The sequence below is a fragment of the Zeus faber genome (genome assembly GCF_960531495.2).
Source record: "Zeus faber genome assembly, chromosome: 20".
Taxonomy (NCBI): domain Eukaryota; kingdom Metazoa; phylum Chordata; class Actinopteri; order Zeiformes; family Zeidae; genus Zeus; species Zeus faber.
This window is the reverse complement of record NC_137207.1, coordinates 7,974,948-8,001,614: the sequence shown is the minus strand read 5'-3', so window position 1 is coordinate 8,001,614 and position 26,667 is coordinate 7,974,948. Positions and strand designations below refer to the sequence as shown.

Here is a 26,667-nt window from a genome sequence, read left to right as displayed (position 1 = left end):
GCCCCATTTGCCACTCATCCCCGGCCGGGACCAACGCTTCTGGGCTTCTCTCAGTCGGTCGGGTTGGTCTCCTCCCTCACCTGTCAGTGAGTTTCTTCAGCGCCCTCTCGATGTTCATGCGGTGTCCCACGCGCGTCACCCCCAGGTCCAGGAAGTCGTCTTTCGTGAGTGACGGCAGGTGAGAGCCGTCTATCTCGTTGTCCAAAAAGCGCTCCCTGTGCTCGCCAAGATTCAAGTAGGCCAGCCAGTCGGCCACGTCGTACTTGGTCCAGTAGGGCAGCGGCTTTATTGCGAAGGGCTTAGCAGGTGGAGGCGGGGTGAGGTGGGGATAGCTGAGGCAAGAGGGGCTCGGGGGCAGATGCATGGGAGAGGAGGCCCCAGACAGGAACTGTGTTGGGGAGAGCGAACGGGACACCAGGAGGGGGTTGTGAGCAGGGGCACCAGAGGGGGAGAAGAGAGGGGGCGTGGAGGGGTTGTAGGTGTCTCCCAGAGGATGACAGGGCGAATTTAGGGGGCTGGGGAAATCAAAGGGGCTGCTGTAGACCGGTGTGCTGGGGAGGATGGGGAGGGAGGAGGGCCTGGGGGGCGAGGGATTGGGCTGGTCCGTGGAGTAGATAAGGGGACTGGGGGCACGGCGGCGCAAGGCTGCAGACCTCATCTCTTGACCAGAGCTGCACTGGAAGTCAAATGTCTGCCTGCGGAACTTAGACCGGTGCTTGGGCGAGGTCGGGTATGGGGCGTAAGTTGGGGACAGGGGTGGGTGGGCGTGAACCGGAGAGGGGGGCATCTGGGGAGACGGAGAGCGGCTCCAGGTGCGCTGAACCTGCGGCGAAGGCGAGATGGAGGGGGTGGTGGACAGGTTGGGAGTGAGGATCTGATGGTGCTGCGGGGAGGACGTGGGCAAGGGTGACGTCAAGTGGCCTGTGGGCGGGCTGTGGAACGCATCACTGAAATCTGCCGAATACCTGGAATAGACACAGAACAAACCCAAAACCTTAACACTAACAGTAGAGTCCCTTTAAATAAAACACAACAGAGATTGTATATGTTTCTATGGAACAAAATAACCAAAACCACAGACCTATGCACAGTGGGAGACTTGGGGGTGTAGCTCCAGTCGTCCATGCTCTTAACATGGCTCATCTGTTGCAGCTTGGAGCTCAATTCGTTGATGATGCTGGCCTTGACTCCTGAGAGAGGCGAATGTAAACGGCGTGCGTCCATAGAAATGCCACCCCTCTGTACCCCAGCACCACCTCGCTCCTGCTCCATCAGCTCCCCCCACCCGGTCCTGGCCTCCATGGGTCTCTCTAAGCAGGCAGCCAATGTGGAGCCAAAACCATCCTCCAACTTTGGCCTGCTTTGCCTGCGTTTCCTGTCATCTGCTAAAGCTCCCTCCCTCCTCGCCTCCTCTTCTTGATTAATCTGTCTCTGGGGCTGCATGGAGGCAGGGTGGGTGCTGCTTTGCCGGTGCAGCGCTACAGGAGGTGCCCTAACCCCCGGCTCCTTGTAATGAGTCATCTTTGGAAATACTGGGTTTATGGGTTTGGCATTGTGCACTTCAAAGGTTTGTCCACCTGAGTAGGTCACGTAAGGGTCATGGCATTCGCCATCCCTCTCACTCTTGTCTCCCCCACCCAAGCTTTCTCTCTCTCCCCGCAGACTGCTCACTCCCAGCATTTCCAAATGGTGGTCACTGCTGCTGTGACTGTCCAGCTCCTCAATCCCAGAGTCCACAACTGCGTCCTGCCAGTCTCCACTCTTGGGCATGGCGGCTGGGTGAATATGATGGTCTCCAGCTTTTCCTCCGCCGGTCTTGGAGCCAGGTAAGCTCATGCTGTAGTCAGAGGTCGTTGGTGAGGCTGTGGTGGTGGTAGCGGCAGCAGTGGCTGTCATTGTGGTGGTGGCATAGGTCATGGTGGTGGTTAAGACGGCAGTACCTCTGTCCTGGGTAACGGTCATGCCGGCTGGGGTATGACCACTCACAGGTGGGTTGCCGGGTGTGCTGTAGTAAGAGTGGGTGTGGGACAGGGGCTGGGGGCGGTGGAGTGAAGTGGAGGGCAACGAGGGCGCAGAGGTTGTGGCGGTGGAGGAAGGGGGAAATATTTGGGGGGAAGGGAGGGAGGGTGAGAGAGCAGATTGTGTGAGGTTTGCCACCTCGCTGTCATAGGAGGTGAGGCTCGAAGCGGCAGAGTCCCCTCCCTGGGAGGAGGGCTGTGTGGCACCTCCAACAGTTGGTTTGGAGGGAGGAAGTGGGGGTGGGGGAGGTGGGGCTACGGTATTGAGGCGTTGGTTCTGGGGCTGATGCTGTTGGGGGTACTTGGGAAGTCTGTCGTTGCCACCGTTGGCAAACTGTAAAGGTGGGGGAAGTGGGTCTGCAAAGACAAACTCCTCGTCTACGTCTATTGAGGGGGCTGGAGGCGGTAGGACCATGAGTCCCAAACCTCCAGGCCCTACTGGTCTAATCTCACCTCCGGATTCATGCATCAGGGCTGGAGCTGTTGGGACAGTGTACTGGGGCACGTAGCTGGTGTTAGGACTGCTCTCCATCTGTAGGAAGGAGGGTCGGCGAGGGGCTGGCTGTGTCGGTGGGGCAGGAGGCTGTACTGGTGGAACAGGTCTCCCATCATTCCCTTCCTTATCCTTCTCTCTGTCCCTGGTGCCATGGGGATAAAACTGGGGCTGAAATTGGTTGGTTCTGTCCTCTGAGAAACGTACTCTGAGACCCTCTCTGGGTCCTCCATCCCTCTCCCTGTCTACTCTCTCCCCTCCTGCTCCTCCAAGCCGTAATATTCTAGGTGACTGAGGCCGACTCATGGAGGCTGGGGAGGTAGTAGTGGTTGGAGAGGTGAGCTGCAGGGAGACGGGGGAGGTGTAGGCGGACTGCGTGGGGGTGGCAAACAGTGAGAGGGTGGGAGTCTGAACGGGTGTGGGGAACGACCCCACGGTGGACATCTGCCGACCAAAGTGCCTCTCCTCTCGACGCGTCCTCCGGTCATCTTTTAGAGCTCTCTCTCGTGCAGCCAGGGCCAGACCCAGAGGGGATGATGGGTCAAGCACCTTCCCTGTGAGTGGGTGGATGAAGGTTGTAGCGGGTTGGGATCCAGAGCCGTAGCTGGAGGGAGCAGACTTGGGCTGGCCGTCCTGACCAAGGATGGGGGAGGAATATTCTGGAAGTCCAAACGCTGGGGGCATGCTGCTCGCATAGTTGACATAGTTGTCCCCAGAGAACATACCTTCATCAATAGACTTGGACGGCCGGAGGCGAGGTGTTGGCACCTCCATTTGAGAGCTCTGTAAAGGCTGAATCCTTACCCCACCCACTCCTCCACCTTCTACTCCCCCCGCCTCTCCCTGGATATCATCCTCAGAGGAGAGGAAGAATGAGGCGCTCTTTCTTCTCATGTCTCTGAAACGCTCCCTGTCCCTTCGTGCTGCTCCGACGAAAGCCGCACCGAACTGGGAGGTGTACTCCAGGTTCTCCAAGTTCTGCTGTGAGGGGGGGGCGGGGGCTGCAGAAGATGGTGGGAGAGGGGTCAAGATGGGGGGCTGAGGTGGTGTCGGGGTGAGGGGGGAGGGCAGACTGGTGTTGGGGCTGTTGGTGGTTTCTGGTGCAGTAGTGGCATCATTTATGTCTGGGGGTGGCTCGGCCTCCATGCTGCTGCCCTGGCTGCTTCGGCCACTGCTGCTGGTGGAGGGCGCCTTGACAATAATGGTGGGGATGGGGATGGAGCTCTTCTCCTTGGCTGCCCCTCCCTTCCCCCGGTGCTGCCTCAGTCCATCCTCTACCTTTGACTGCTTCATTAAAGCCCCCCTACCACCCCGCCGAGCTCCTGCCCTACCGGCCCCACCACCACCACCGCCTCCACCACCTCCACCGCTCTGCTCCCGGCTCACCGCTTGTGGGAGATGTTGTGGAGCATGTTGGGATTTGGACGTCGCACTACTTGGTGGCGTAGCGCTACTGTAGCCCCTTCTCAGCCCCCCCATTTTTCCTCCACCTCTCCTGGGTGCCTCTGGCTCCCTGCTGTATTGGGTCAGTCCTTCAGATTGTCTGCGCAGGGTGGGGACCATGCTTGGCCCGCCCTGTTCCCAAGCTGCTTGGTTGGCGTGCCCTGGCTGAGAGTGGGGCTGGTAGTGGGCTTGGGACACAAGAGGTATGGGCATAGCAGGCCCTCTTCCGGGGACGGGGCCTGCTGATAACGGTGGCTCAGGGGCGGAGGTATTTGGCGGCGGGGGGATCTCCTCGGGCCCTGGGACGGAAAGACTGCGGGCCAGTTTCATGGCTGGGGGATTCAGGTATTGTCTCTCTTCCTCTGTCACACCTAGGCACAAACAAACACACCACAACACACACATTTAGTTATAATAGCGAAACGGCAGGCTCACATTTCAAAAACTGTCAGAGAATTTCGAGACACTTGGACAAGCATTACCGATGGATTTCTGCCGCATCATTACTGCATGCTGAGAGCCGTGTCCAGGCTGAAACTGAGCTTGGTTGAAACTAAAGCCTGGTGCCGGCTGCATCATGACCACCGATGACTGCTGCTCATAACCCACCTTCATGTGTTGATACATACAATGAAAATGAGAAAAAAAACAGGGAGAGTCAAAGAGAGGAACGGAGCAGGATGGGGGGGAGGGGTAGAGTGAAAACTGTTTACCTAACAAAGACTAATAAAAAGAATATTACTGCAGCTGAAGTTGCATGACACAATATACAGCTGGTGCACCACAACAGAGAGCTATGGTACTGGCGAAAAGAAAAGGGGAAGTAATAAACACACATTGCATGACTCACAGAGCAGCAAAGATTATACTGAGACGAGTATATGATTTCCCACAAAGAATCCATGCCACAGATGCATGTCATAGCACTGCAAGACTCCACTAAACGGCATCACAGTGAACAATCTACGAGGACAGGGTTCATGGTGTATTTATAGGCAAATCTACCTCTATGAAATAAATGTCAGCTTCACAGTGACAGCATGAACTACTCTAACTAAAAGATGTTTGGGGCACCTCAGCAAGTGAGGGTTTCATTACAGGACTGGAGACTGTGGTTTAAGATGGTCCATAAACATCATCAACAACAATAAAAGGTTACACCTCGACCCTAGCAGGGGCCTCGAGCGGAGGCTGGTGTTCTAGAAAGCTATGGGTGGCAAAGTAATTCAGTGCAATAAAAGTGTACGGAAAATGAAATGAAATATAATATTGGAATATATATTTTTATGCAATATATACATACAAGTCCTTCCATGTGCACCACCATGCGCGTGCCTGTCTATAGTAGATTTCTCTTGATTTGTGTGGGATATTTTGTGTTACTACAATGTTACTTGTTAATTGAATGGATGTCAATTGAATTGAATACATTGTTTTAATATTTTGTATTTTGAAATGATGCAATACATATATTTTGAATACATTCCCTAGTGTGAGAAATATATTAAATATCAAATAATTTTGAATTATGTTCTGGGACATATGTAAGGGGGTCCTTGGTTCATTTTCTCTCATATAAAGGGGCCCTTAGTTGAAAAATCCCATAAATTACCATAAATTAGTGCCTTTTCTAAGAGGAGGAAAGAAAAAAACTGCACAAAGCAGTCCTCACGTACCAGATTCTGGCGGTGTAAAAAACAAAAAAACAAACAGAAGTCCGATAACCCAACGCTGATCCCGCACCCAACACTTCCACGATCCCACACCGTACCTCGCTGGGGACATTGGGAACAATGCTTTTGCTTCGGTCTCTCTTGCCCCCGTGACCTCTCTGGCCGTGGCTGTCCGGCGTAATTGTCTGTTGGGCGGCGGCGAGGATTTCGTCCAGTTTATCTGAGACAAAGAGATAAAGGGAGCTTGCTTGAAAGGACCACAACCACCATGCATGCCCGGGTCTGCGTCTTTCCAAAGTCAAGACATTTTAGAGCAACAGGTTAGTTAGGATGAGTTACTTAGTGCCATTTGATAGACTGTCCTCTTCTTATCGGGAGCCTGGGAGGAGTCAAAATCTGAAGCAAGAGGAGAGGAAAGGAAAAAAAAATAGATATCTCTGCATCAAACGGGCCAACTCTTAATTAAGGCTCCGGGTTGGATGGTGGTGGGTGAGGGGGTGGGTGGCGTAAAGATAAAGACTGATATTCACCTTTCTTTTTCCAGGGAGACGCTGCTACGGCATACACAATGAGAGAGAGAGAGAGAGAGAGAGATAGATAAAGATAGAGAGTTAAAGGCAGGGAGAAAAAAAATTAGGCTCCGCTCTAGAATAACCATATATGTCCGCGTGAACGTGCAGCTGAAACCATGAAACACTGTACATACTCAGACTCGTGAGGGGGTGGGAATGCTGTGATGGGGGGGTGGCGATGGGGAATGGGAATGACAATGAGAGCACAGGAATCCGGGATTCTCCCACCTTTCTCCACTGGCGGACACACGTCGAGGGTTTGGAAGTGAGCGGGGGGAATAAAGGAGGAAGTGGTTATTTTTTTGGTATTTCACAGTAGACATCAGATATCGTTGGTGGGGGGGAGACGCATTGCCGTTACTGTGCCAGATCGAATTCAAATGAAATCACACCTTGGCTGTACTTGCACAGCATCGAATGCAGCCCTTACACTGATAGTACAGTGTGGTCCAACTTGTAAAGAGGAGTTTTCAGCTCACCTAAATAGTGGCACCGCTTTCATTATTGGTGGCGCGTGGGCGTCTTAGTGATGTAAAACTTTTGCCTTTTCTTCCTTTTCTGATATCAAGACGTCTCGGTCGCAAACACTTTTATTGTTTGTTTTCCACCTAATCTCCACCCGTAATGCCCCTCTCCCCCTCTTCCTTACCGCCGTCCAATCCCATCGTTTCCCTCACTTACCCATGTCTTCCAGCTCGGAAGTCATCGACTTGGAGCGGAGGGCGATGGCAGGAGGAGTCAGCCTCTTTGTTGGTTGCGGGGCTGCCACAGGGAGACCGCCAAACACACAGCCATTATAACCATTACCCAGTGGAGCGGAGTTACTAACTACGAATGCTTTGTTACTGTACTTCAGTACATTTTTCAAGTATCTGTACTGACTGAAGTATACTCCGTTTTGGAGACTTTCAACTTTTACTCCACTACCTTTCAAAAACAAATGTCTGTACTTTTTACTATACTACATTTCTAGTTCAGGTAAAAAAGTATCCGTATAATTATAAAAAAATAAAATAAAATAAAGTATAGTAAAGTAAAATAGTATAGAATAAAATAAAGAAAATAAACAAAACAAAATAAAACAAAATATTAAAATATTAATATTAATATTAAATTCAAAAATATATAGTAAGCAGAATGAAAAATGAGTTAGAGACCAGACAAACAGAACGAAACTTTCATGTATTTGAAAATGACCATGACTCCACTTATACTGATTTTCTTTTGTTAATTTTAACCATGATACGCACTGAACATGATCATCTCTAGGAAAAATGTTCATGAAGTATTATAGAATCGGTTATATCCAGGGTTCTGGAAATGACAAGTACTTTGACTTTAAATACTTTAAGTACTTTTAGGAGCAAGTGCTTCTCTACTTTTGCTGAAGTAGAAATGTCAGGGTGGTTCTTTCACTTTTACTGGAGTCATTTTGTGTTTGTATTTGTACTTAAGTACAAACTCAGAGTACTTCTTCCACCACTGCCATTACCATTACGCTATTACGTAACAAACAAGCCAATAAATAAACACGCACTCGGGCTTCACTTTGAATCCTAAACCTGAATACACACAGCATAAAGGAGGGCGATTGTTGGTTTTCACCTTTCTTCCGGGAAGTGTCTTCCATCTCTGGGTTGCGGGCCACCATCACGACCTTGACCATGAGGCTGTTGCCCCCTTGTCGTATCATGTTCACCACCTGCCTGTGGCCCACTTTGACCACATTCTGCCCATTTACCTAAAAAACACACACAAAATTCTATCTAGAATCAACTGTATTTATTTATGTTAGTGACAAGTGCAAATGTGAATGTAAGTAATAATTACAGTACTGTACTATAAATGTAAAAAAACCCCCATCATATTAGAATACAGGATCGGTCTATCTTTATCATTTGTGTATGCCTTTTCAAAGTAAAGATCGATAGCATCTTCCGAATGAGAAACAATACAATATAAACAACAGAAATAGAAGCTAAGGAAAGATTTAATATAAGCCTGATTTCGTCACCCTGACCTCTTCAGATCTATGATTTCAAAGTGTTGGGTTAAAGAACGGGCAGGTCCCTTTCCCTATAACTTATTTAAGTCCTGCGTCGTCCTCGGCTTCTGGAGTGATTCGAAGCGACAGCCCCCCCCCCCCCCCCCCCGCACCCCCTGGTGGGCAAACACACCTCAATGAGGAAGTCCCCCATCCTAAGGCCCGCCCTCCAAGCCACGCCCCCCTCATCGACAGACTCCAGGTACTGCAGTGCTGGGAACGCCGGGGTCGGGGTGAACTCTTCTATGGGAGTCTGAGCTGGAGGAAAGATTGAAACCAGTAGTGACAGATTGATGAAACCTGTGGGTATACTGTAAATTGTACGTGTGTGTGTGTGTGTGTGTGTGTGTGTGTGTGTGAGTGAGTGATTGACTGTAGAGATACAGAGAGGAAGAAGATGCTGTTCTTCCTGAATGGATGACTTTCCTGAATGTTATAGGTTTGGACCATTCGTTTGTGGTCATTAGAACATAATAATTTACATAGAATCAAGATGTTAGGACATTTTTCGGTAATTATCCAATTTGATCATCATCTTCATATGCACATATGCATATTTGCACGTGGGATACTCTCCAATGCAGGGATTGTATTTAAGTCAATGTTCACTGTCAGTATGGTGCATCCCTGGATGAGTAGTAGAGTTTTTGCAACAGAGAACATTATATGGAAACATGTGGAGACATCGTAGGTACATTTTCGAGGAGATGAGCAGGCTCACCTTTAGCTCCTCTGAGTACAAAGCCAAAGCCCTCATTGTCTTTCTTCTGCAGGAGCACTGTTTTCTCCTTAATGATGTAGTCACTTAAAAACAACAAGGAGGCAGGGGCAGGAAGCAAGAGGGAGAGACAGAGGCAGAAAGAAAATGAAAGAGAGAGAGAGAGAGAGAGCGATCTATATGACTTCTCCTGCAACACCAATGTGTCATTGTCATGCAAATAAAGCCTATTTTTCTAAGTAGAAACAGGAGAGACAGCTATAGTGCATCACAATATGAAATGACACTGCACCAAAACAGCGAGATGGGGTGGCTCGGGTTCATCATACCAAAAGCACTGATAGGTTTGTGGTAGTACATGTGAGTAAGTCAGCGTCTATACTACGGCCTAATCGGGCCAGTGTTGCCTCGCAGTGTCGCGGGGCTTGGTGGGGTGGGCTTGGGAGGGGGTGGTGGTGCACGTTAGAAAAATGCACACATCCACTTTGTCGGCAATGGAAACTTCCGAATGCACCTAAACCGCGGCATTAGCCTTAAGTGCCTCTGAGTGCCTTTGCGGGGATCACCGCTTTACCGACTGTAGAGCCCCACGCCTGGTCATACATGACACTTCAAATTATGTTGTGTGCGGTGGGGAAATCCAACGGGCCTCAAATCTTCATCCCCACTCAGCCTCTTACAGCCTGAAGGACGGTGTATGGGGAGGGCAGAAACAGTGGTCACCGATTGTCAATTGCAACGCTGTCGGTTGGCAGACGACTGCATCTTGCAACTACACGGCAAGAGAGCGGTGGTGTGGCACGCTTGGCGCCAGCAAGTCCAGCTGTTTGATTACACCGTTATCGTGTACATCTGGGTCTTCTGGGTCTTTGATGGACTAGTTAGATTTTGCAGGTACATCAAAACCCAAAACCCTGGTCTCTCGTAATAGCGGAAACAAACATCCCGGACGCCACGCCGCTGCCACACATCACCGCCCATCTAGGACTTGACTTTCCTCCAATGTCAATTTACTCATGCCTTCTCGGGAAGCCCAAGCCCCCGGCGGAATTGTACGGTTTGAAGAGGAATTCTGGGCACTTTATTTTCTTAACGGTCTGCTTCCGCATTAGCGCAGTTGGCGCTGAACTAAACTTCAACCGACATCCGATTCAAACTGTACCCAAATCAAAGGAATGACATGAATTTCTAGAGTTGCTGAATTTGGCCACGCGACGGGCAGCCCGGTCAGTTTTCACGGCAAACCCAAGGCTCACTAGTATGCATAAGACGACATAGATGCTACCAACATGCCATTGCCGTAGTTTTCTCCTTCTCCTTTGCGATAGAGGCCCAGCCACTGCCCTGTGAATTCATGTGGAATCTTAAAGGGCTTTACGCTCAAGTCGCTTCGGCAAACTTTGTTCGCGCCGAACAGGCGAGCAAGTTAGCCTCCCCCTGCCGATGTCCGTCCCTTGTGCGTTCTCCGTAAACGTTACTGTTTCGCCGACGCACCGCCGCCTCCTTTCCATCTGCTCCTAACACCTCATTTATTTTTTCTCGCACCCTGTCCTCCATCCTGCTTTGCCTCTCTGAGGATCAAAGTAACGCCGAGTGGGTGGACAGATTTCGCCCGGCCCTCGATCAGAGTCCCCATCAATCCCCGGCCGGAGCGGATCCTGAGGTCGGTGGGCTGGTCGTGAGACACTGGGGTTCCTTGACTTCACGCCGCCATTGCCTCTCTGTTATCCAAGCGCACGCTGTTGAGTATGGTTTCCAGGGTCCAAATGGCCCTCGGTTAGTCTTTATCAGCTAGCAGGACACACTCTCTGCAGCGGTTTCACCAGGGCTATAAGCCTATTAGTGAGCTGTGTTATTATGATCACTCCTGAGTCATCCTCTCCTATCCACAATTACTGACAAAACAGGCAAGGGGGCGTTTTAACCAACGCGCATGCGGATAGGTTGCCCATTTGGGGACGGTGCCCACACATCACAGGTAAACCACCTGAATTACATGAGTGATACACAAAAGAGCACAATGCACACCGCCCACAAGGACCATTAACTACAATAAAGTATGTATTTACAGGTTAGATGACCAGATAGATTAAATAATAAGTGTTTGTATTCAGTATATACCATGAATACATGCCTATTCCTGACATATGCACACACCTGCACACACGCAAACCCAAATTAAGCGCAAGAGCAACTGACAAGCCACACTAGCTAACATAACTCATCTTATGCTACCGGACCACCATACATTTCTGAGTGAAAAACCAGCCATTTTACATGATACAGCGGATAAAGTCACAGAGAAATACGAAACACAGATGGAAAGTCTCGGTGAATGAAAGATATCTGCTCTTAGAAACCATGAGTCAAAGAGAATGAAATACACCCACACTGTCTGAGTGAGATCCATCAATCCACACTCCCTCACACGGTCATACACACACACACACACACACACACACACGCACACACACACGCACGCAGGCACGCACGCACACACACACACACACACACAGATACAGACACACAAATAGCATTGAGAAACACCACAGGAAACACCACAGGATGTAAGAATGCAGAATCACAATCTCCATCCAACAGTCACTCGTCTCACGCTCGGACAGGCACGGGGAAAAGACAATGAAACGCACACGTACACACACACACACATGCACACAGAGAGAGATGCATGCAGACAGAGAGAGAGACAGAATACATAGCTCGTTAGTCCGCCTTTGAAGAACACGGCCTCTCAGTGGCAACACTACCTCTCCCTTCTCTCCATTGTCCTTTCCTCACATCCATAGCCAGCCAATGAATGAGGAAGCAGCCGCTACCTGTAAATGAACCACACGCTCCTGTTTCTGGGACCCAATGACGGCCACGAAGAAGAGAGGGAGAGAGAGAGATCTCCCTCTCCGCATCCCCCCATTGCCATGTCCCCCCCTCCTCTCTCTCTACTCTCTCTCTCTCTCTCTCTCCCTCTCCCTCTCCCTCTCGCTCTCTCTCGCTCTCTCTCGCTCTCCTCCGCCACCACCTCCTCCTCCTCTCTCCCTCCCTCCCCCCTCCTCCTCCCTCCTTCTGCCCATCTCCCAGCGAGAGCTCAGCCGGAGAGCGTCGCGAGAGCGGAGCACAGATAGCGAGGGGGGGGGGTAGAAAGGGAGAGAGAGAGAGAGAGAGAGAGAGAGAGAGAGAGAGAGAGAGAGAGAGAGATCACCGGCTCTGCACCCGGCATGCTTAAGACAGTGCGAAAAAGAGGGCTCTCTCTCTCTTTTCGCAGAGAGCGTCAAAGACTAGGGAGAATGCCAGAGATAGTGACATGGGCAAAGAGAGAGGAAGAGAGATAGAGGAGATAGAAAGAAAGAGAGAGCGAGAGAGAGAGAGAGAGAGAGGATAGAGGCAGTGCTTGATGTGAGGAGAGATAGGGGGAGGAGGATGAAAGAGAGGAGAGAGGGTTCGAATCTGCGGGTGGTAATGGGGGGATGGGTACAGCTGCATCCAGACACATTGAGGGAGAGAGGGGGAAAGGGAGAGATGGAGAGAGTGTGAGAAAGAGGTAGAGATGGAGAGAGTGAGAGAGAGAGAGTGAGAGAAAGCGAGAGAGAGACATGTATTTGCACATTCGACTGACTGGTGTATCACAGATTCACCAACAGCTGATTCCCACCCTGGGTTTACTCATTTGGGAAACACACACACACATACAAAAATGTACACACACACACACACACACACACACACACACACACACACACACACACACACCTTAATTTCTCCCTCCCTCTTTGCCAATAAAACCAAAATAACAGCTCTCTCTAAACCACAGACACAAACACACACACACACACACACACACACTAAAAAGCTCATTGACATTCTCCTAAATGCAGGGATGTAGTCAGGAACATCTAAAAAATCACTGCACTCTTAATTGAGAGGCACTTCTCCCGACACACACACACACACACACACACACACACACACACACACACACACACACACACACACACACACACACACACACTATCCTCTCAGTCATTAGAACTCAACAGTTGACATAGGTAATGTTATCGTGCTCCCACCACCTCCCACAGTGACAAACCCGGGTAATCTTAGCAACTAGCAGCTATTTTGGTGTAAGATCGCAGTGCGGCTATGTCGCAGTGAGAGCGAGAGCGGCTTCAGCTCCCGACCAATGTCAGTGGCGGCGTGCGGGAAACTCCCAAGGCCTTGGTGACTAGTGAGTCCCACTCACTGGTCCTTGGACCTGACCAGCGCTTGGCACTCCACCCTCTCCATGACTCATTGCAGAGCCTACATGCACACAGGCCCACTGAAAGACAAAAGACACAACCGAAAAAAAAACACAACAGCAACAACGAAAACCCCGGAGAGGCCAAGTGCAAGCTTCCTGTTTGTGCACACAGAGCGTGGACTGGCAAACCTTTGCTTGTTCCTGTGCACAGGATGGACAGATTTAGCAAAAATCGGGCATGGTTTCACTTGCACACATACACACACGCCGTCACACTCACACGTGGTGCACATTTAGAAACGCAGACGAACACACATCCATGCAGGGTAGGCTGTAAAATGCACCAGTGCAGCGGCCCGGGAGCTGCTGTGCAGCTCGGCGCAAGTGGTTGAGTCAGATGTGATGCGGGCGATGAGTAAAGACGGTCCCCGGCCATCTTTGCAATTAGTTTCTCTGCCTCTCGCACTGTGGCGAGGAAAGAAGAAACACCGGCTGAAGAGTGCTTGCGTGGGGTAAACAATGTGGACCAAAATACGAGGGCATTTACTCAGTGGAGAGTTGGACAGAGCGGAGGACTGAACAAGAGCATCAGATCATCTGGATCCACAACAAAACAGGAGGGGATTGTGGCACTCACACGCACGCATGGCAACAGAGTGGGAAGCGGAAAGCTAGGTGCGAATCTATCCTACACACACGGACACAAGTCATGTTGTCAAACAACAGTCAACCCAACGTGGACTGCCCTCCACGACCATCCCAGCAGACACCTCAGGTCCCGCCTGCCCCATCGCCAAGGCGTCTTAAACTGTCTTAACCGCTCTTAAACTGAGAGCATCGTTTTTTTTCAAATGGCAGATTATGCAAAATAAAAACTATACGAGTGGTCAGTGGAGAGTGAAGCAGGAAATGCAGCTATTTTGTTGCTTTGTGTGTATAAATAAAGAAAATCGAGCTGAGCCCAGACAGACTTGATCTGATCTGCGAGATGGGAGATTTGTTCAGAAAATCAATTCTCTTCCACAGTCTCGTCCCTTCATTTATCGAGGGGTAATTTCCCAGAGATCCACATTTTAGGTTTATTTTCCCCCAGTTTATTGCTAGGTTTATTTCTATTTCTATTATTATTGTGTATTTTTGGGTTAATTTTATATCGATAGTGTCTGGCCTTCTAGTTTACTGTACATTGCCATTATTTTCTTGTTCACGATTAAAGGTTTTCGTTAATTTTATAGTTATTTTCAATTTATAGGTTTATATCTAATATTTATTGTTAGGTCTAGTGTACATTTCCAAATTTATTTTCTACATTATCTATATTTAGTTAATTTCTTTTTTAATTTACAAGGTTTATTATACATTGCAAATTTCTCCATTTCTAGCTTAGTTCTTATGCAGGTATATGTGCATCGCTTTTTTTTTTTAGGACATTTTGTATTGAGGTTTATTGTGTAGTGCTTCTCTTTTCTACTTTTTATTCTTTTTCTTATTATTGCCATTGCCTATTTGGAGGTGAGCTACTTTGACACTGTAATTTCCGACTCGGTGTGTGTAAAGTTTCTATGTATATGTAGTATGTATGTACAGTATGTATGTATGTATGTATGTATGTATGTATGTATGTATGTATGTATGTATCTATCTATCTATCTATCTATCTATCTATCTATCTATCTATCTATCTATCTATCTATCTATATATCTATATATCTATCTATCCATATATCTTATAGGAAAGATAGATTATAGGTGACGACAGAATTATTCTATTTTTATTTGCATTATCATATATAGTGTAGTTAAATCAAACACTCACAAAGGGCGATTATGGCACAAAAAAATGAACACATTTACCTGTACCCCAGTCAGACATCAGCTAGATATGCATTTATGTGATGAAATATGAAATGAATCACACGCCGTACATACAGTATACAGTAACTGCATCTCTCTGTGCTCAAGCATCACAGAGCAACACAATGTGAGTAAATGCGTTATTGCTTGGTGTCTTCATATTCCCTTTATTGGTGCGGCAAGGCGACAGCTCAGCACACTCCTGGTAGGAGGCCATATTGGATCCTCACCTGGGGCCGTCAACTCCGTCATAAGCCCCCACGGTGACGTTCCTGAACAGCTTCCTCCTGGCTTTCTCGCTGCGCGCGTCTAGGGAGACAAGACAAAGTGGCATGAGTTCGTCAAAGTCGCCCGCCAATCTCTGACGCGGCGCGCGTTTCCACTGAGGCGTTGCCGTTATCGCGACACTTCAGATCTGGCGGATCTCGCACCACGTTCATGGTTTTATTTATAGTTCCGTCAGCAAGGGGCTGGCGTCGCGCTCACTGCGAGAAAAAAACAAAATCCATCTTTATGAGTCATTTAGTTTAGTGTCGAGGCTGAACGTGTTTTTGTAAATCAAATACAGAACTCAGTAGGGCGCAAACAGGGCGTCGTAGTTTCCTTTTCACTTGAAATTTTATTTGAGTGCTCTTGAATTAAAAAACAATTCCCTAGGCACTACTGAAGTCATCTGTATTTTTCTCTGCTATTATATTGCCAATACATTGAGTATAGGCATATGAGTATAACTACTAGAGTGTGTGTGTGTGTGTGTGTGTGTGTGTGTGTGTGTGTGTGTGTGTGTGCGTGCGTGCGTGCGTGCGTGCGTGCGTGCGTGCGTGTGTGTGTGTCTTACCTGGCCGATTGTCCTTATTTGGAGCTCCCACCTCCTCCACGCAGTCTGATGGGAACCAGCCAGTGCGACCCTTCACCATCCCCTCCCAGTAACCTCCCTCTCCAACGCTCAACACTGAGAGAGAGAGAGAGAGAGAGAGAGAGAGAGAGGAGGGGGGCGGAAGATGGTTAAAATTTGGCAGACAGACCATACATGCACAGATAGATAGATAGATAGATAAATAGATAGATAGATAGATAGATAGATAGATAGATAGATAGATAGATAGATAGATAGACGGATATACAGACAGACAGATAGATAGATCTGTCTGACCTTTGACCTTGTCCCCCTTGTTGAGCGTCAGCTCTCGGTCTCCCGAAGATGAGTGGCCGCGCGTGGCCACATACACTCTCCCTGGCACGGCACTGTACATGCGCCTCACCTGGCCGCCCCCCCCTGCCGGGGTCCCCCTGCGGGGAGGGGAGGGAGAGAGAGAGAGAGAACGAGAGAGAGAGAGAGGGAGGGAGAGAGAGAGAGAGAGAGAGAGAGAGAGAGAGAGCGAGAAAGAGACAAAAAGTCTTTTAAAAGGTGTGTGTATCCACTGGAAAAGCCTTATGACCAATTATTAAACCCATTACTACTGAAAGCTTACGGAACAAACACAGAGGTATTTGTGATTTTAATGAGAGGTTGTTGGTCTTCATTCACTCATTCATTCACAAAGTAAATATTCAATATTCCAATGAAAAATTTAAAATGTATTTCTGAATCGTTACTACTTGCACGCTCTACCTGTCAGAATATGCTGTTTGCCCATTGCCCTCAATGTCAATACTGTTATCATAGATCCTACTTTGTAAATAAGGTGTAGCTTGCGGAGCTAGTTCTGCCAGACGACTTGTCGGCACGCCCTCATGGGCCAGCCTATTTAAGATGCCAATCCCTCCTGCTCCTCCTGCTTTGCTGCCACCTGCATCCACCTGTCGGGCTCTACTCTTCCATCCAATCCGATTTTGAGGGGGGGAAAAGACCCCCCTCAAAATAATGGTGAGACTGTTTTCTTGAGGCTGCTCACCCCTGTCGGCCTCTTGGCTGCCGGTGGCGCTCCTCCGTGTCGCTCTGACCGCCTCTCCCTCTGGACGGAGAGCGGGTTCGAGTCCTGGGGCTGCTGGAGCTCCTCATGCCCACCGAGGCCCTGCGTTGGCCCTGCACACAGTCCCAAAAATTCCCCGACGTTCAGTGTACAGTGCAGGTTCCCAAATGTTTCTTTTATGCAATGTCCAAATTGAAGGTTTTACTATTGCCATATTATGAGACATTATAAATGGCATCTTTTTTATTTTATATTATACTACAGAGGCACGAATGTGGCCCTTCCGTGATCCGCCTCGCCGATGCATTGTAATCTTCTCTACCAAGACCAAGCTACTGCTGACCATACTGGAGGAAAATTTGTTGCCATGGTAACATGGCGCGTTTCAGACACATCTGAAAGTTTAAATGTCAGATTCTCTGGTGTGGGAAAAAGGCGGGTAAAGATGAGAGACTGCCAAGACAAAGCTTCTTGATTTTGCAGTTAGTGTTTCTTAATGCGTTTGTCACGTAACGCCGAAATGGAATGTATGTTAAGTGTTAAGCCGACGAGTGATGGCTCACGTCGATGAATCACTTAATCTTTTTTTTTTTTTTTTTTTCATGCGCTGTGGGTTTGTCTTGTCTGTGCTGGATACTGCTGGAAGAGAGACAGTCCATCTCCATCACCACCACCACCACCCACTTCAGTACCTGTCTGGGAACGGGGTTGGTGGCGGCTTTGTTGGGGAGAGCCATGGGGTCGGGCTGGGTCATGGTGTTATCGCTGTTGGCACGCAGGAGGGGGTGGGAGTGTAGCAGGGGGAGAGGTAGTGTGCGGGCACTCTCCTTACGCTTTGGGACGTACTTTGGGGATTCCAGGAAGGGCACTGGGCGTCCAATAATGAGGGTAAAGATGGAAAGGTGAAGGAATTGCGGGTAAATCAGTGAGACGAGGTGAAATGTAAGAGGTGAGGGAGGGGCGGTGAGGTTAATGGGGAAAAGGGGAAAACGTGACAGTTAAATAGATTTAACGACGAGAACAGGCAAATAGAAGCAGAGTACAAGCCCCCGGGACCGTCGGGTGACACCGAGCTAGAAATGACGCTCACCTACGTCAGCGTCTCTGTGGTTTTTGATGATTTCCCCGAGTTCAAAGTTCCCAGACATTACTGCTACCTGCCAGTATCACAAGGAAAACACAGCTTTGGTTACATATACATACTAGCTCCATCTACTATTTACTGTACTTTGTGATATTCGTACTTATGTCATTTTGTTGCTAAGCAGGTGTTGGAAAAGTATCTTGGGAGTATTTACCTGAAAAGGAGTTTGGCCATGTTTGTTCTTTGCCTCCTTATTGGCTCCTCTGTACAGAAGAACACGGACACAGCTTTCCTGATTTGTTCAGAGAGACACAGCGATCAGTTAGCACATTTCTGACGAGTATTCGTTAAAATGTATTTGTTATATATAAAAATACATAACAATGTCAAAGTAATCTTGAGGGACATAGTAAGCATGGTTCCAGTAGTAATAGCAGATATCAGATTCATCCGGCCAACATTGATTGAGGACTGGCCCCATGCAGAGAGATTACGATGACCATTAAAACAAATAATGAAAAAGTGTTATTTGAAAGTCTTTATCATGAGCAAATAAGAATGTTTTTCTCACTCCCTTGTCATATAAACAAATCACGGTGTCTGAACACAGGGGGCTGACATTTAGCAGTTATTTTGCATGGCACAGTCTGTTTTAATGCTATTCTACCACAAAGATATTGTCTTCGATAAGCTTTAATATTAAAAAAAACTCTTATTCACATTTCAATAACAATGTTTTACGATACTTGCCATATTGTACAGGGCACAGATGTGAAGGCCGGTGTTCCCTGAGGCGTTCTGAGAGCTGGTGTCAGCTCCGTAAAACAGAAGGTGCTCCAAGTGCTGGGCGAAACCGTTCTGGCAAGCCTTCAGACACAAGGAACGCAATACAAAGAGTTTTATTTAAAACCCTGGCCCGGTTACAACAGCTAAAAGAGGAGATATAGGGAATGGACAAAAAAGAAGCGATGTTCGCATAAAGTGAACATGTTGTGGTACATTAGAAGGAGACGGCTAGGGAGCAAGGAAGAGCGGGAGAAAGAAAGAGGAAAGGAGAGACAAAGAGGAAAGAGAAAATCAGATGAAAACATGCAATAAGTGAGAAGGAAAAAAAAACAAAAACCCCGAATACACGGTCTCGGTTTCACATTCATATTGTACTTCACTCCCAAAGAAGGTCAGAGTGAAGGGACCCCAACCTCCCCATTACATCTGCACTTCAACCAAACAGAGAGAGAAGCCCATTCAAACAAACTGAAATAAGACCCCGGGGCTAATAGGTTTCCTCATATTTTTGTGCAGGTACCAAAACGAGAGGAGGCAACAAAGAAACGAGGACGTAAAACACAGGCCAACGCAGCTGCCAAAGTGAAATACAACCGACACAGAAGAATAAATAAATAAATAAATAAATAGATAGATAGATAAATAAATAGATAAATAAATCAATAAATAAAATCAATAAATCAATAAATAAAAACAACAACGATCATACTACTCCTTACGCAAATGTACTCGAGTGCCACAGAAACATAAAGGTACACACTGTAACCCTGCGGACTCAATATCAAAAATACAAAGCTGAAATGATTCCTATCAGGCGGACGGACTGTGGCTCAAGGGTTTTATTGTGTTTGTTTTTGTTGTTTTTCTTGTGCCATTAGGCAACTTTAATTGTATAATGGCCTTTGTGCGTTCAGCGGATGGAGTGACGGGGCGGATGAAGGGTACCTTATGCATCTCTTCCATTCCATATTCCTCTTCATCCCTGGGCTACGGATAGAGAGGAGGAGGAGGGGAATGGAGAGAGCAGTGAGAAAAAGGGCACTCGACTGAGGGGTGGGAAGGAGGGTGGGAGGGAGGGGGAGGGTGAGTCAGAGTGTGGCGGGGCGGAGGAGGCTGCTGCTTAATGATTAGACATTAGACGTAATGAAGGTAACTGGGATTGTGTTACAAGGAGAGAGAGCGAGGGAGAGCTACAGGAGGGACAGAGAGAGCGATGAAAGAGTGAAAGAGAGATGGACGGAGCAGGAAATATTGGTTTCACATGAAAAATGTGAGAGGAAATCGTGTGGGAATTCCAAAAGGAGGGAAAACTGTTTGAGGTAGTGATGTGTTGACGGACGGCAAGATAGATAGATAGACAGACGGACGGACAGACACACATAGATAGATACATAGATAGATAGATAGATAGATAGATAGATAGATAGATAGATAGATAGATAGATAGATAGATAGATAGATAGATGGATAGATGGATAGATAGATAGATAGATAGATAGATAGATAGATAGATAGATAGACAGACGGACGGACAGACACACATAGATAGATACATAGATAGATAGATAGATAGATAGATAGATAGATAGATAGATAGATAGATAGATCCACCAGCCTCCACCTGGTTAGACTCATCCCAGCCGCTCTCGTCCCTCGTGCCCAGCCTGGCCCTGTAGTAGAGGAGGGTCTCGCAGCAGGAGGTGTCGCCCCCTGTCAGCACGCTGTGGTACAGCGGGGTCAGGCCACGGCGGTCTTTGTAGTTCGGGGACGCGCCCAGGGACAGGAGCGCCTACAGGAGGGTGAGGGAGCGGGGGGGGCAGTGGGTGAGATACCGAAAACAACGGTGGAAGCCTTCTTACGCATTTAATCTACCTTCCATCTACTGAGCATTGAGGCGGCCATCCAAGCTGAAGGAGCTGGTCTGCGTTCCACTAAGGAACCGGACATTTCTGATGGAGATGGTCTAGAAACCAGACGAAGACCCTACACAAACGTGGAAGCAGCCTGTGAATGGATGAAAGAGGCTCGTCTCATGGTCCCCACAGACACCCCGCTCACCGCATTAGACGCTGAACACCGAGCGCAATAAGGCAAACGTGTAAGCGCTCCCATCGTTCACAAAGTGATGAATGTGCAAGGGGGTGGGATTAGACGGTCGGCCTTCTCCTGTGTGCGGCACAAGGCTGCCGACACGAACTGTTGAAAAGGGATGACTATGACTCAGGGCTGACGGGAGGGATACCCGTACAAGAACAATCAGCTCTTCTGAACCTCCCTTTTTGCACATACCAGACCTGATAGACGACGATAAAGCGATGACCCTGAGGACCCTGGACACAACGGTACACGACGGTCATACCGGTCGACACTGATCACTAGCCTCAAGTTGACGGAAAAAGATGAACCAAGACCCGTGGTTTAAAGATAAGCCTGGGGCTAATTGAAGGCCCTGTTCTGATCAGGAGTTCTGACATGAAGCAGAATTCCGCTTTGTGTGAGTGTGCGGTTGTTGAGGATTACCAGCAGCCCGGCGTGGTTTTGAGCCCGGACGGCCTTGTGCACAGCCGTCAGCCCGTCCCTGGTTCGGAAGTCCAGGTGAGCGCCGCCCTGCACCAGCAGCCGGATCCCCTCCACCGTCAGACCGGCCTGCACGGCCACCGAGAGCGGGGTCTCTGTGGGAGGAAGGAGCGAGATAACGGTGCTCAGACAGATCTCGAGACGAACCTTGACTTATTCAAAATAGCCGCTTATCAGCATGTCGGTCACACACTCACTGCGCTGCTCAAAAGCTGACTGACCATTTTTAAATGAATCAACATAAAAAAAAAAAAGGTTTTTTTGACAGCAGCAAGGCATGACCCCTGTTGCACATTGTCAATTATACCCTTCTATTTTACGAAACCACCCTCGGGTAGGTGTTGAGCTCACCTCCGCTGTCTGGGTCATGGTAATTTGGGTCCAGCCCTTTCTCCAGCACCTTAGCTATCTTTTCTACCGCTCCGGTCTGAATGTAGTCCAGAAACTTCTTCAGACTGGCCTTGAGGGGAAGAAATCAATGTTGTTAAAGCCATTCAGCGCTGGAGCACTGGTGCCCGCTCTCCGAACGCCTCGATAACAACTGCCGGGGTACCTTCGTGCTGAGTTTGGCGAGTATTTTCTCATCCAGATTCGTCTGCTTGTACACCCTGGTCTTGTACCTGAACTGCAGTACACAGGGGGGAAAAAGTAGTGACTTTAACTTTTAAACATGGTCAGTTTGGAGTCGCAAAGAATTCTTTCACAATTATTTGATGCTGTTTGTGGGTAGCAGGAGCTCACTAAAAGTGCCAAGGTTTTTTCACTCCTTGGACTATGCAGGCAAAAATCGATGCACTTCAGCTTCTTCCACTTGCCTGCCCTTGCTTCGGATAAAAGCAGGGGATAACTCAGGAAACATTCAGCGTCCCCTTTAATATTTTCCCTATGTTCACCATTATTGCATCTGGCAGCAATTCTAAAAAGTAAACACATTTTCTGGCTCCAAGTCAAACCAAAAAGCACAGTATTTCAAGCTCTATGCAATTCATGGGCACGATACTGCTCACATATGCCACTAGAGGGAGCTGCAACCTAAATGTTGTACAAAATGGGAAACTGTGGCAGGTTTATTATGGCACACGTTTTCAAAAGAAAAAAAAAAATGAATTATGTCAAAATGGACTTGGGACTCTGGTGCATTTCAGAATAAACTATAATGCAATTAGTATTGTGAAAATAGGTAATTAATGACGATGAACTAGGAATTGAGTGAATGAGATTGATAGGTGGAACTTTCACGGAGAATTTAATTGCATTTCGGCATGCAACTGAAGAAACAACACACTCACGCACTTCTCTCTCTCACTCCTCAATCTGGCTGTTTACCTCAAGACTTACAATGTGAGCCGTTCTATGACACTGCAGTCCTGCCTCTTGGGAGCTCAAAGTATACGAGTCGAATGAGCATGCAAATAAAAGACTTACAGATAAAAACCCATTGCCGTCTGAAGATTAACAAGTGTACACCACTTTAAGTAGAACTTGTGGAGAAATTACAAGGCACAGTAGGGAGAGGTGCGTGTTTGTGGGTGTATTGGAGAAGGACGCACTCTGATGTCAGAGAGCCTATTTTTGGGGCACTCTGACGTCACGAGGATGAGGCGTGCTATGTTGGAAATTTTGTTACTAAACCAAAATTGCTGTATGCCAGAACGAGAAAGATTTCTGCCTATTTTTAAACCTTTCCAAGTGTCTTTGAGTGGGTCTTTTGGGGCCACCCGTGACGCTGCTGATTGGGTTGGACTGGCTGAACGGTGTGATGGCGGGGGGAGGATTCAACTGTGAGATGCCAGCAGAACGAGGAATATTTCTGCCTGAAGACGAACAAACATGTTCCTGCTGGTTCAATACCAGCGAACTCAAACGACCCAACAGCCAGAGAGCTCCTACCTCGAGGTAAGGTACCCCTTTCTCAAAGGATTGTGGGTAATCCCGGAGGGTGCGCTCCTCCTCCAGGAACTTGGCGTCCCTCCTGTCACCGGCAGGCTGGAAGAGGCCGTAGTTGAAGACGTCCCACAGCGACTCGCTGAGGGAGCAGATGATCTGCTGCTTGGCGCTCCACACCGTGGAGTCGGGGTCAAACTGCAGACACCTCTGACAGACGGGAGACGGGGACGGCGTTACCCAGCTCTTCGCGAAAATGATTGTATACCAGCAGAACACGAGTCTGGATACAAACACTGGAGATGGTGAAGACCTTAAAACTGCCAGCCTCCCATGACCCAGCACAGGAATAAGCAAGTCAAAAAAAAAGCGAAGTGTTGATTAATTTGTGAAGGATGCACTGAATTCCAGTAATATACACAACGGCCCAAGCAGCGTGCATTCCTATGTGCACTGAATATGAATGGAATAAGTGTAAATATTTAATCAGTATTTTTGTGGAAATACGAGGACTTCTACTAGAAACCTTCCATCGTAACAGTCAGGACTTTTTTCACAAGCCGCTTTTTGCCTTAATCCTAGATAGAGTCAACTAAAGATGCAATATTGGGGGGGAATGTAGCCGTGTTTGTTCTCTTATTTCAGGAGATATCGACCGAGAGAGAGGGAGAGAGAGAGAGAGAGAGAGAGAGAGAGAGAGAGAGAGACAGAGAGATCAAGACAGAAAGAGGGTAAGGAAGAGAAACAGAACGAGAGGAGCAAAGAACGTTTTTCATGAGCTTCTTCTTTGGCTTTTATGCGGCGATTTCTCGGTCACGGTGAACAATACCTTGACATTGCGTGTGCAGCCGCTACTCTAAATTCGATTTCACGGTGATTTGCGCTGTGGCCCCACCCCCGCCCAACCGCTTAATTTCACCGCATTTCCTGGGCTGAGCAAATTCAATGGGGGTCGAGCTGAAGGGAACGGATCCAAGCGGCCTGGGTGAGATCTGTAGATCCCATATTGTTCCATTATGGCCAAAGTGTAAGTAAAAATTGCAGAGCTAAGCACAGACCAAACCCCCCCCCCCCCCCCCCCCCACACACACACACACACAAAAACTCTCATATTTCCCACACTGGGTCCCTGCATTTGATAGTGTAGCCAACACCATTGGCATGGCAACCGGTTCATTAACGGGAGCCAGGCATCCGTTGCTGCAGCAATGTCTTGGTGGTCCCTGGGAGGTAAACTGCATGGGGATTTGTGTGTGTGTGTGTGTGTGTGCGTGCGTGCGTGCGTGCGTGCGTGCGTGCGTGTGTGTGTGTGTGTGTGTGTCATTCGCTGTGGCCATATGTGTGAGCACGTTCAGCGGGAGGGAAGAGTAATGCAATATGAATGAAGGGGAGTCTTTCAAAGCCTGGTGGGGTGTTATGAGATCCTTCCAGCAGGAGTCCTTCAGCATGATGTGAGCTAGTTCACATCTCAAACCCGCAGTTGTGATGTTGTCATTTTCAAACATCTTCCCTCTTCTCTTAATTTGCCATCTTCGTAACATTCGCCGCCGCTTTCCTCCAACCCCTTGATTACCTTCAATCGTGTTTCCGCCGTGAGGCTCGAGCGGCTGACTTGTTTGTTTGGTGTGAGCGTGGAGCCGACGCGCCGTTGGACCCTCCCGACCAACCACGAAACACCATTAATTACATTCATGCCTCTCCAACGTTGCCCACTCCCTGCTCCCTCTCCAAACTCATTAAATTCCTATTAGATAATTAGCAATTACTCTTATATTGAGGGCAGATTGGTTGACATGTGGAACAGTCTGGATGTTCAGGGAGTTTGAAACGCAGAGCTAGGCTGGCGGTGGTGGGAGGGGTTTGAGCGCCAGGCAGCGGTTTTCACACTGTGTGGGGCCAGCCAATTCCCACCTGCTCCCACCTTACAACTGGTGGGGCTCACCAAGTGTGAATACAATAGCTGCTCGGTTCACTTCTAAATGTTGGGACTATGAATACATGTGGCCCGAGGGAGCTGGTTATGTTGAATTGACTACATGTGTTTATACGTGCTGGTTTCACAACAACGGTCAAGAAGAATATCATACGCTTTTCCATTACTTTTCTTCTCTTTCTTTTTTAAGATAAGATGTTTCACCTGTAAAAACTCTTAAAGGCCGCCTGGAGTGGCCTCAATCCACCCCGCACTTCCCTTGTGATATTTCCCCAAACAGAAAGTCATGTTGCGGTAACCAAACGACCGTCAACTTTTAGCCACAAGTTGTAAACAAAGCTTATTCTCACAAATGCTAGGCCACTAGCTACTGTGGCATAAATAATTCAGTGCCGAAGTGAAGGTAGAGACGACTTAGAAGTTTGGTGGTCGAGGATTTATCTATATTAAAAGGCTGATTCCCTCCATAGACTTGTCATCAAAAGGCTCTTTTGACTAAGTCGCGAAGTCACTAACTGTCAAGAACTTTATTTAACTTACAATACTAAGTAAGTGGGCATTCCAGCTTGAATAATTGCGTGTCACTTTTTGACAAGTACCGTTTTAATAAGAGCTTGCAATTTGTAACATTTGGTGATAAAGTGAATTATTCGTGAGAAATGTGTGGTCGTGACTGTGGTATTGATGTGTTGCAGCTGGGAATACCAACACTCAACAGCTCAAAAATGCTGAGGGTGGCCTTTAAGAGGGACTCACCTGCTGTGCTCTAATTTATGATTCAATCATGGCCATCACTATGGCAGGAGGAATATAAATGATTTGAAATGGTACGGTTTATTAAAAGAAACTGGGTTTGAGAGAAGGCGATGCCCATAAAGGTCAGCACTGAGCGTTTCAAGTGACAACAAGCACCTACTGTTTGTTTGATGTCAGGGATCCCAACGCGGAACACCATCATGGTCAGGTGAGTGTCTTCCAGGGGACCCACTGTGGTCATACTGCGCTCCATGAGAGCCCGCCTCTTCTGCAATGCATTGGTTGGTACGGGGTGATGAGGCTGCTGATTGGCCGGAATAAGATGGTGCTGCAGCTGCTTACTGGCCGGCTGATGATGAGCAAGGGCCTGATTGGACGTGTACGGGAGGCCCCGTGTCCCCGGGTTGCCGGGCCTCAGCAGGCGGTCGGCCCTCTGTCTACCGACCACGATGGCCGACGGTTTTCCTAGCTCACCTCCTTTACCCTCCCACGACCGTCGGCCCCCCAACTCCATTTCCTCCAGCCCATCCATCCCGCCGTTCTCCCTGTCGCGCCCGCCTTCCCCTTTTCTGTAGTCTCTGCCCTGCTGCTCCTCTTCCTCTTCCTCATCCTCCCCGTCCTTTTCGTCCTGGTCCAGGTAGAAGTGCTTGTTGTTTCCCAGCAT

At 48.4% G+C, this 26,667-nt stretch overlaps 1 protein-coding gene across 1 annotated transcript; it reads right to left on the bottom strand.

Moving 5' to 3' along the window:
* Nucleotides 1-76: 76 nt before the first annotated feature.
* LOC307245760 (SH3 and multiple ankyrin repeat domains protein 1-like) lies at nucleotides 77-26,667 on the bottom strand (the record flags this gene model as incomplete). The annotated part of the gene is made up of 25 exons (XM_080021426.1): nucleotides 77-965; nucleotides 1,082-4,325; nucleotides 4,437-4,548; nucleotides 5,711-5,847; nucleotides 5,967-6,023; nucleotides 6,158-6,181; nucleotides 6,881-6,961; nucleotides 7,805-7,940; nucleotides 8,377-8,501; nucleotides 8,965-9,047; nucleotides 15,301-15,379; nucleotides 15,909-16,022; nucleotides 16,224-16,360; nucleotides 16,966-17,096; nucleotides 17,676-17,851; nucleotides 18,074-18,140; nucleotides 18,282-18,359; nucleotides 18,818-18,934; nucleotides 19,799-19,840; nucleotides 20,475-20,642; nucleotides 21,374-21,525; nucleotides 21,782-21,890; nucleotides 21,984-22,055; nucleotides 23,321-23,524; nucleotides 26,164-26,667. The coding sequence occupies 25 exons, from the start codon at nucleotides 26,665-26,667 to the stop codon at nucleotides 77-79; spliced, it is 7,038 nt and encodes a 2,345-aa protein (XP_079877552.1).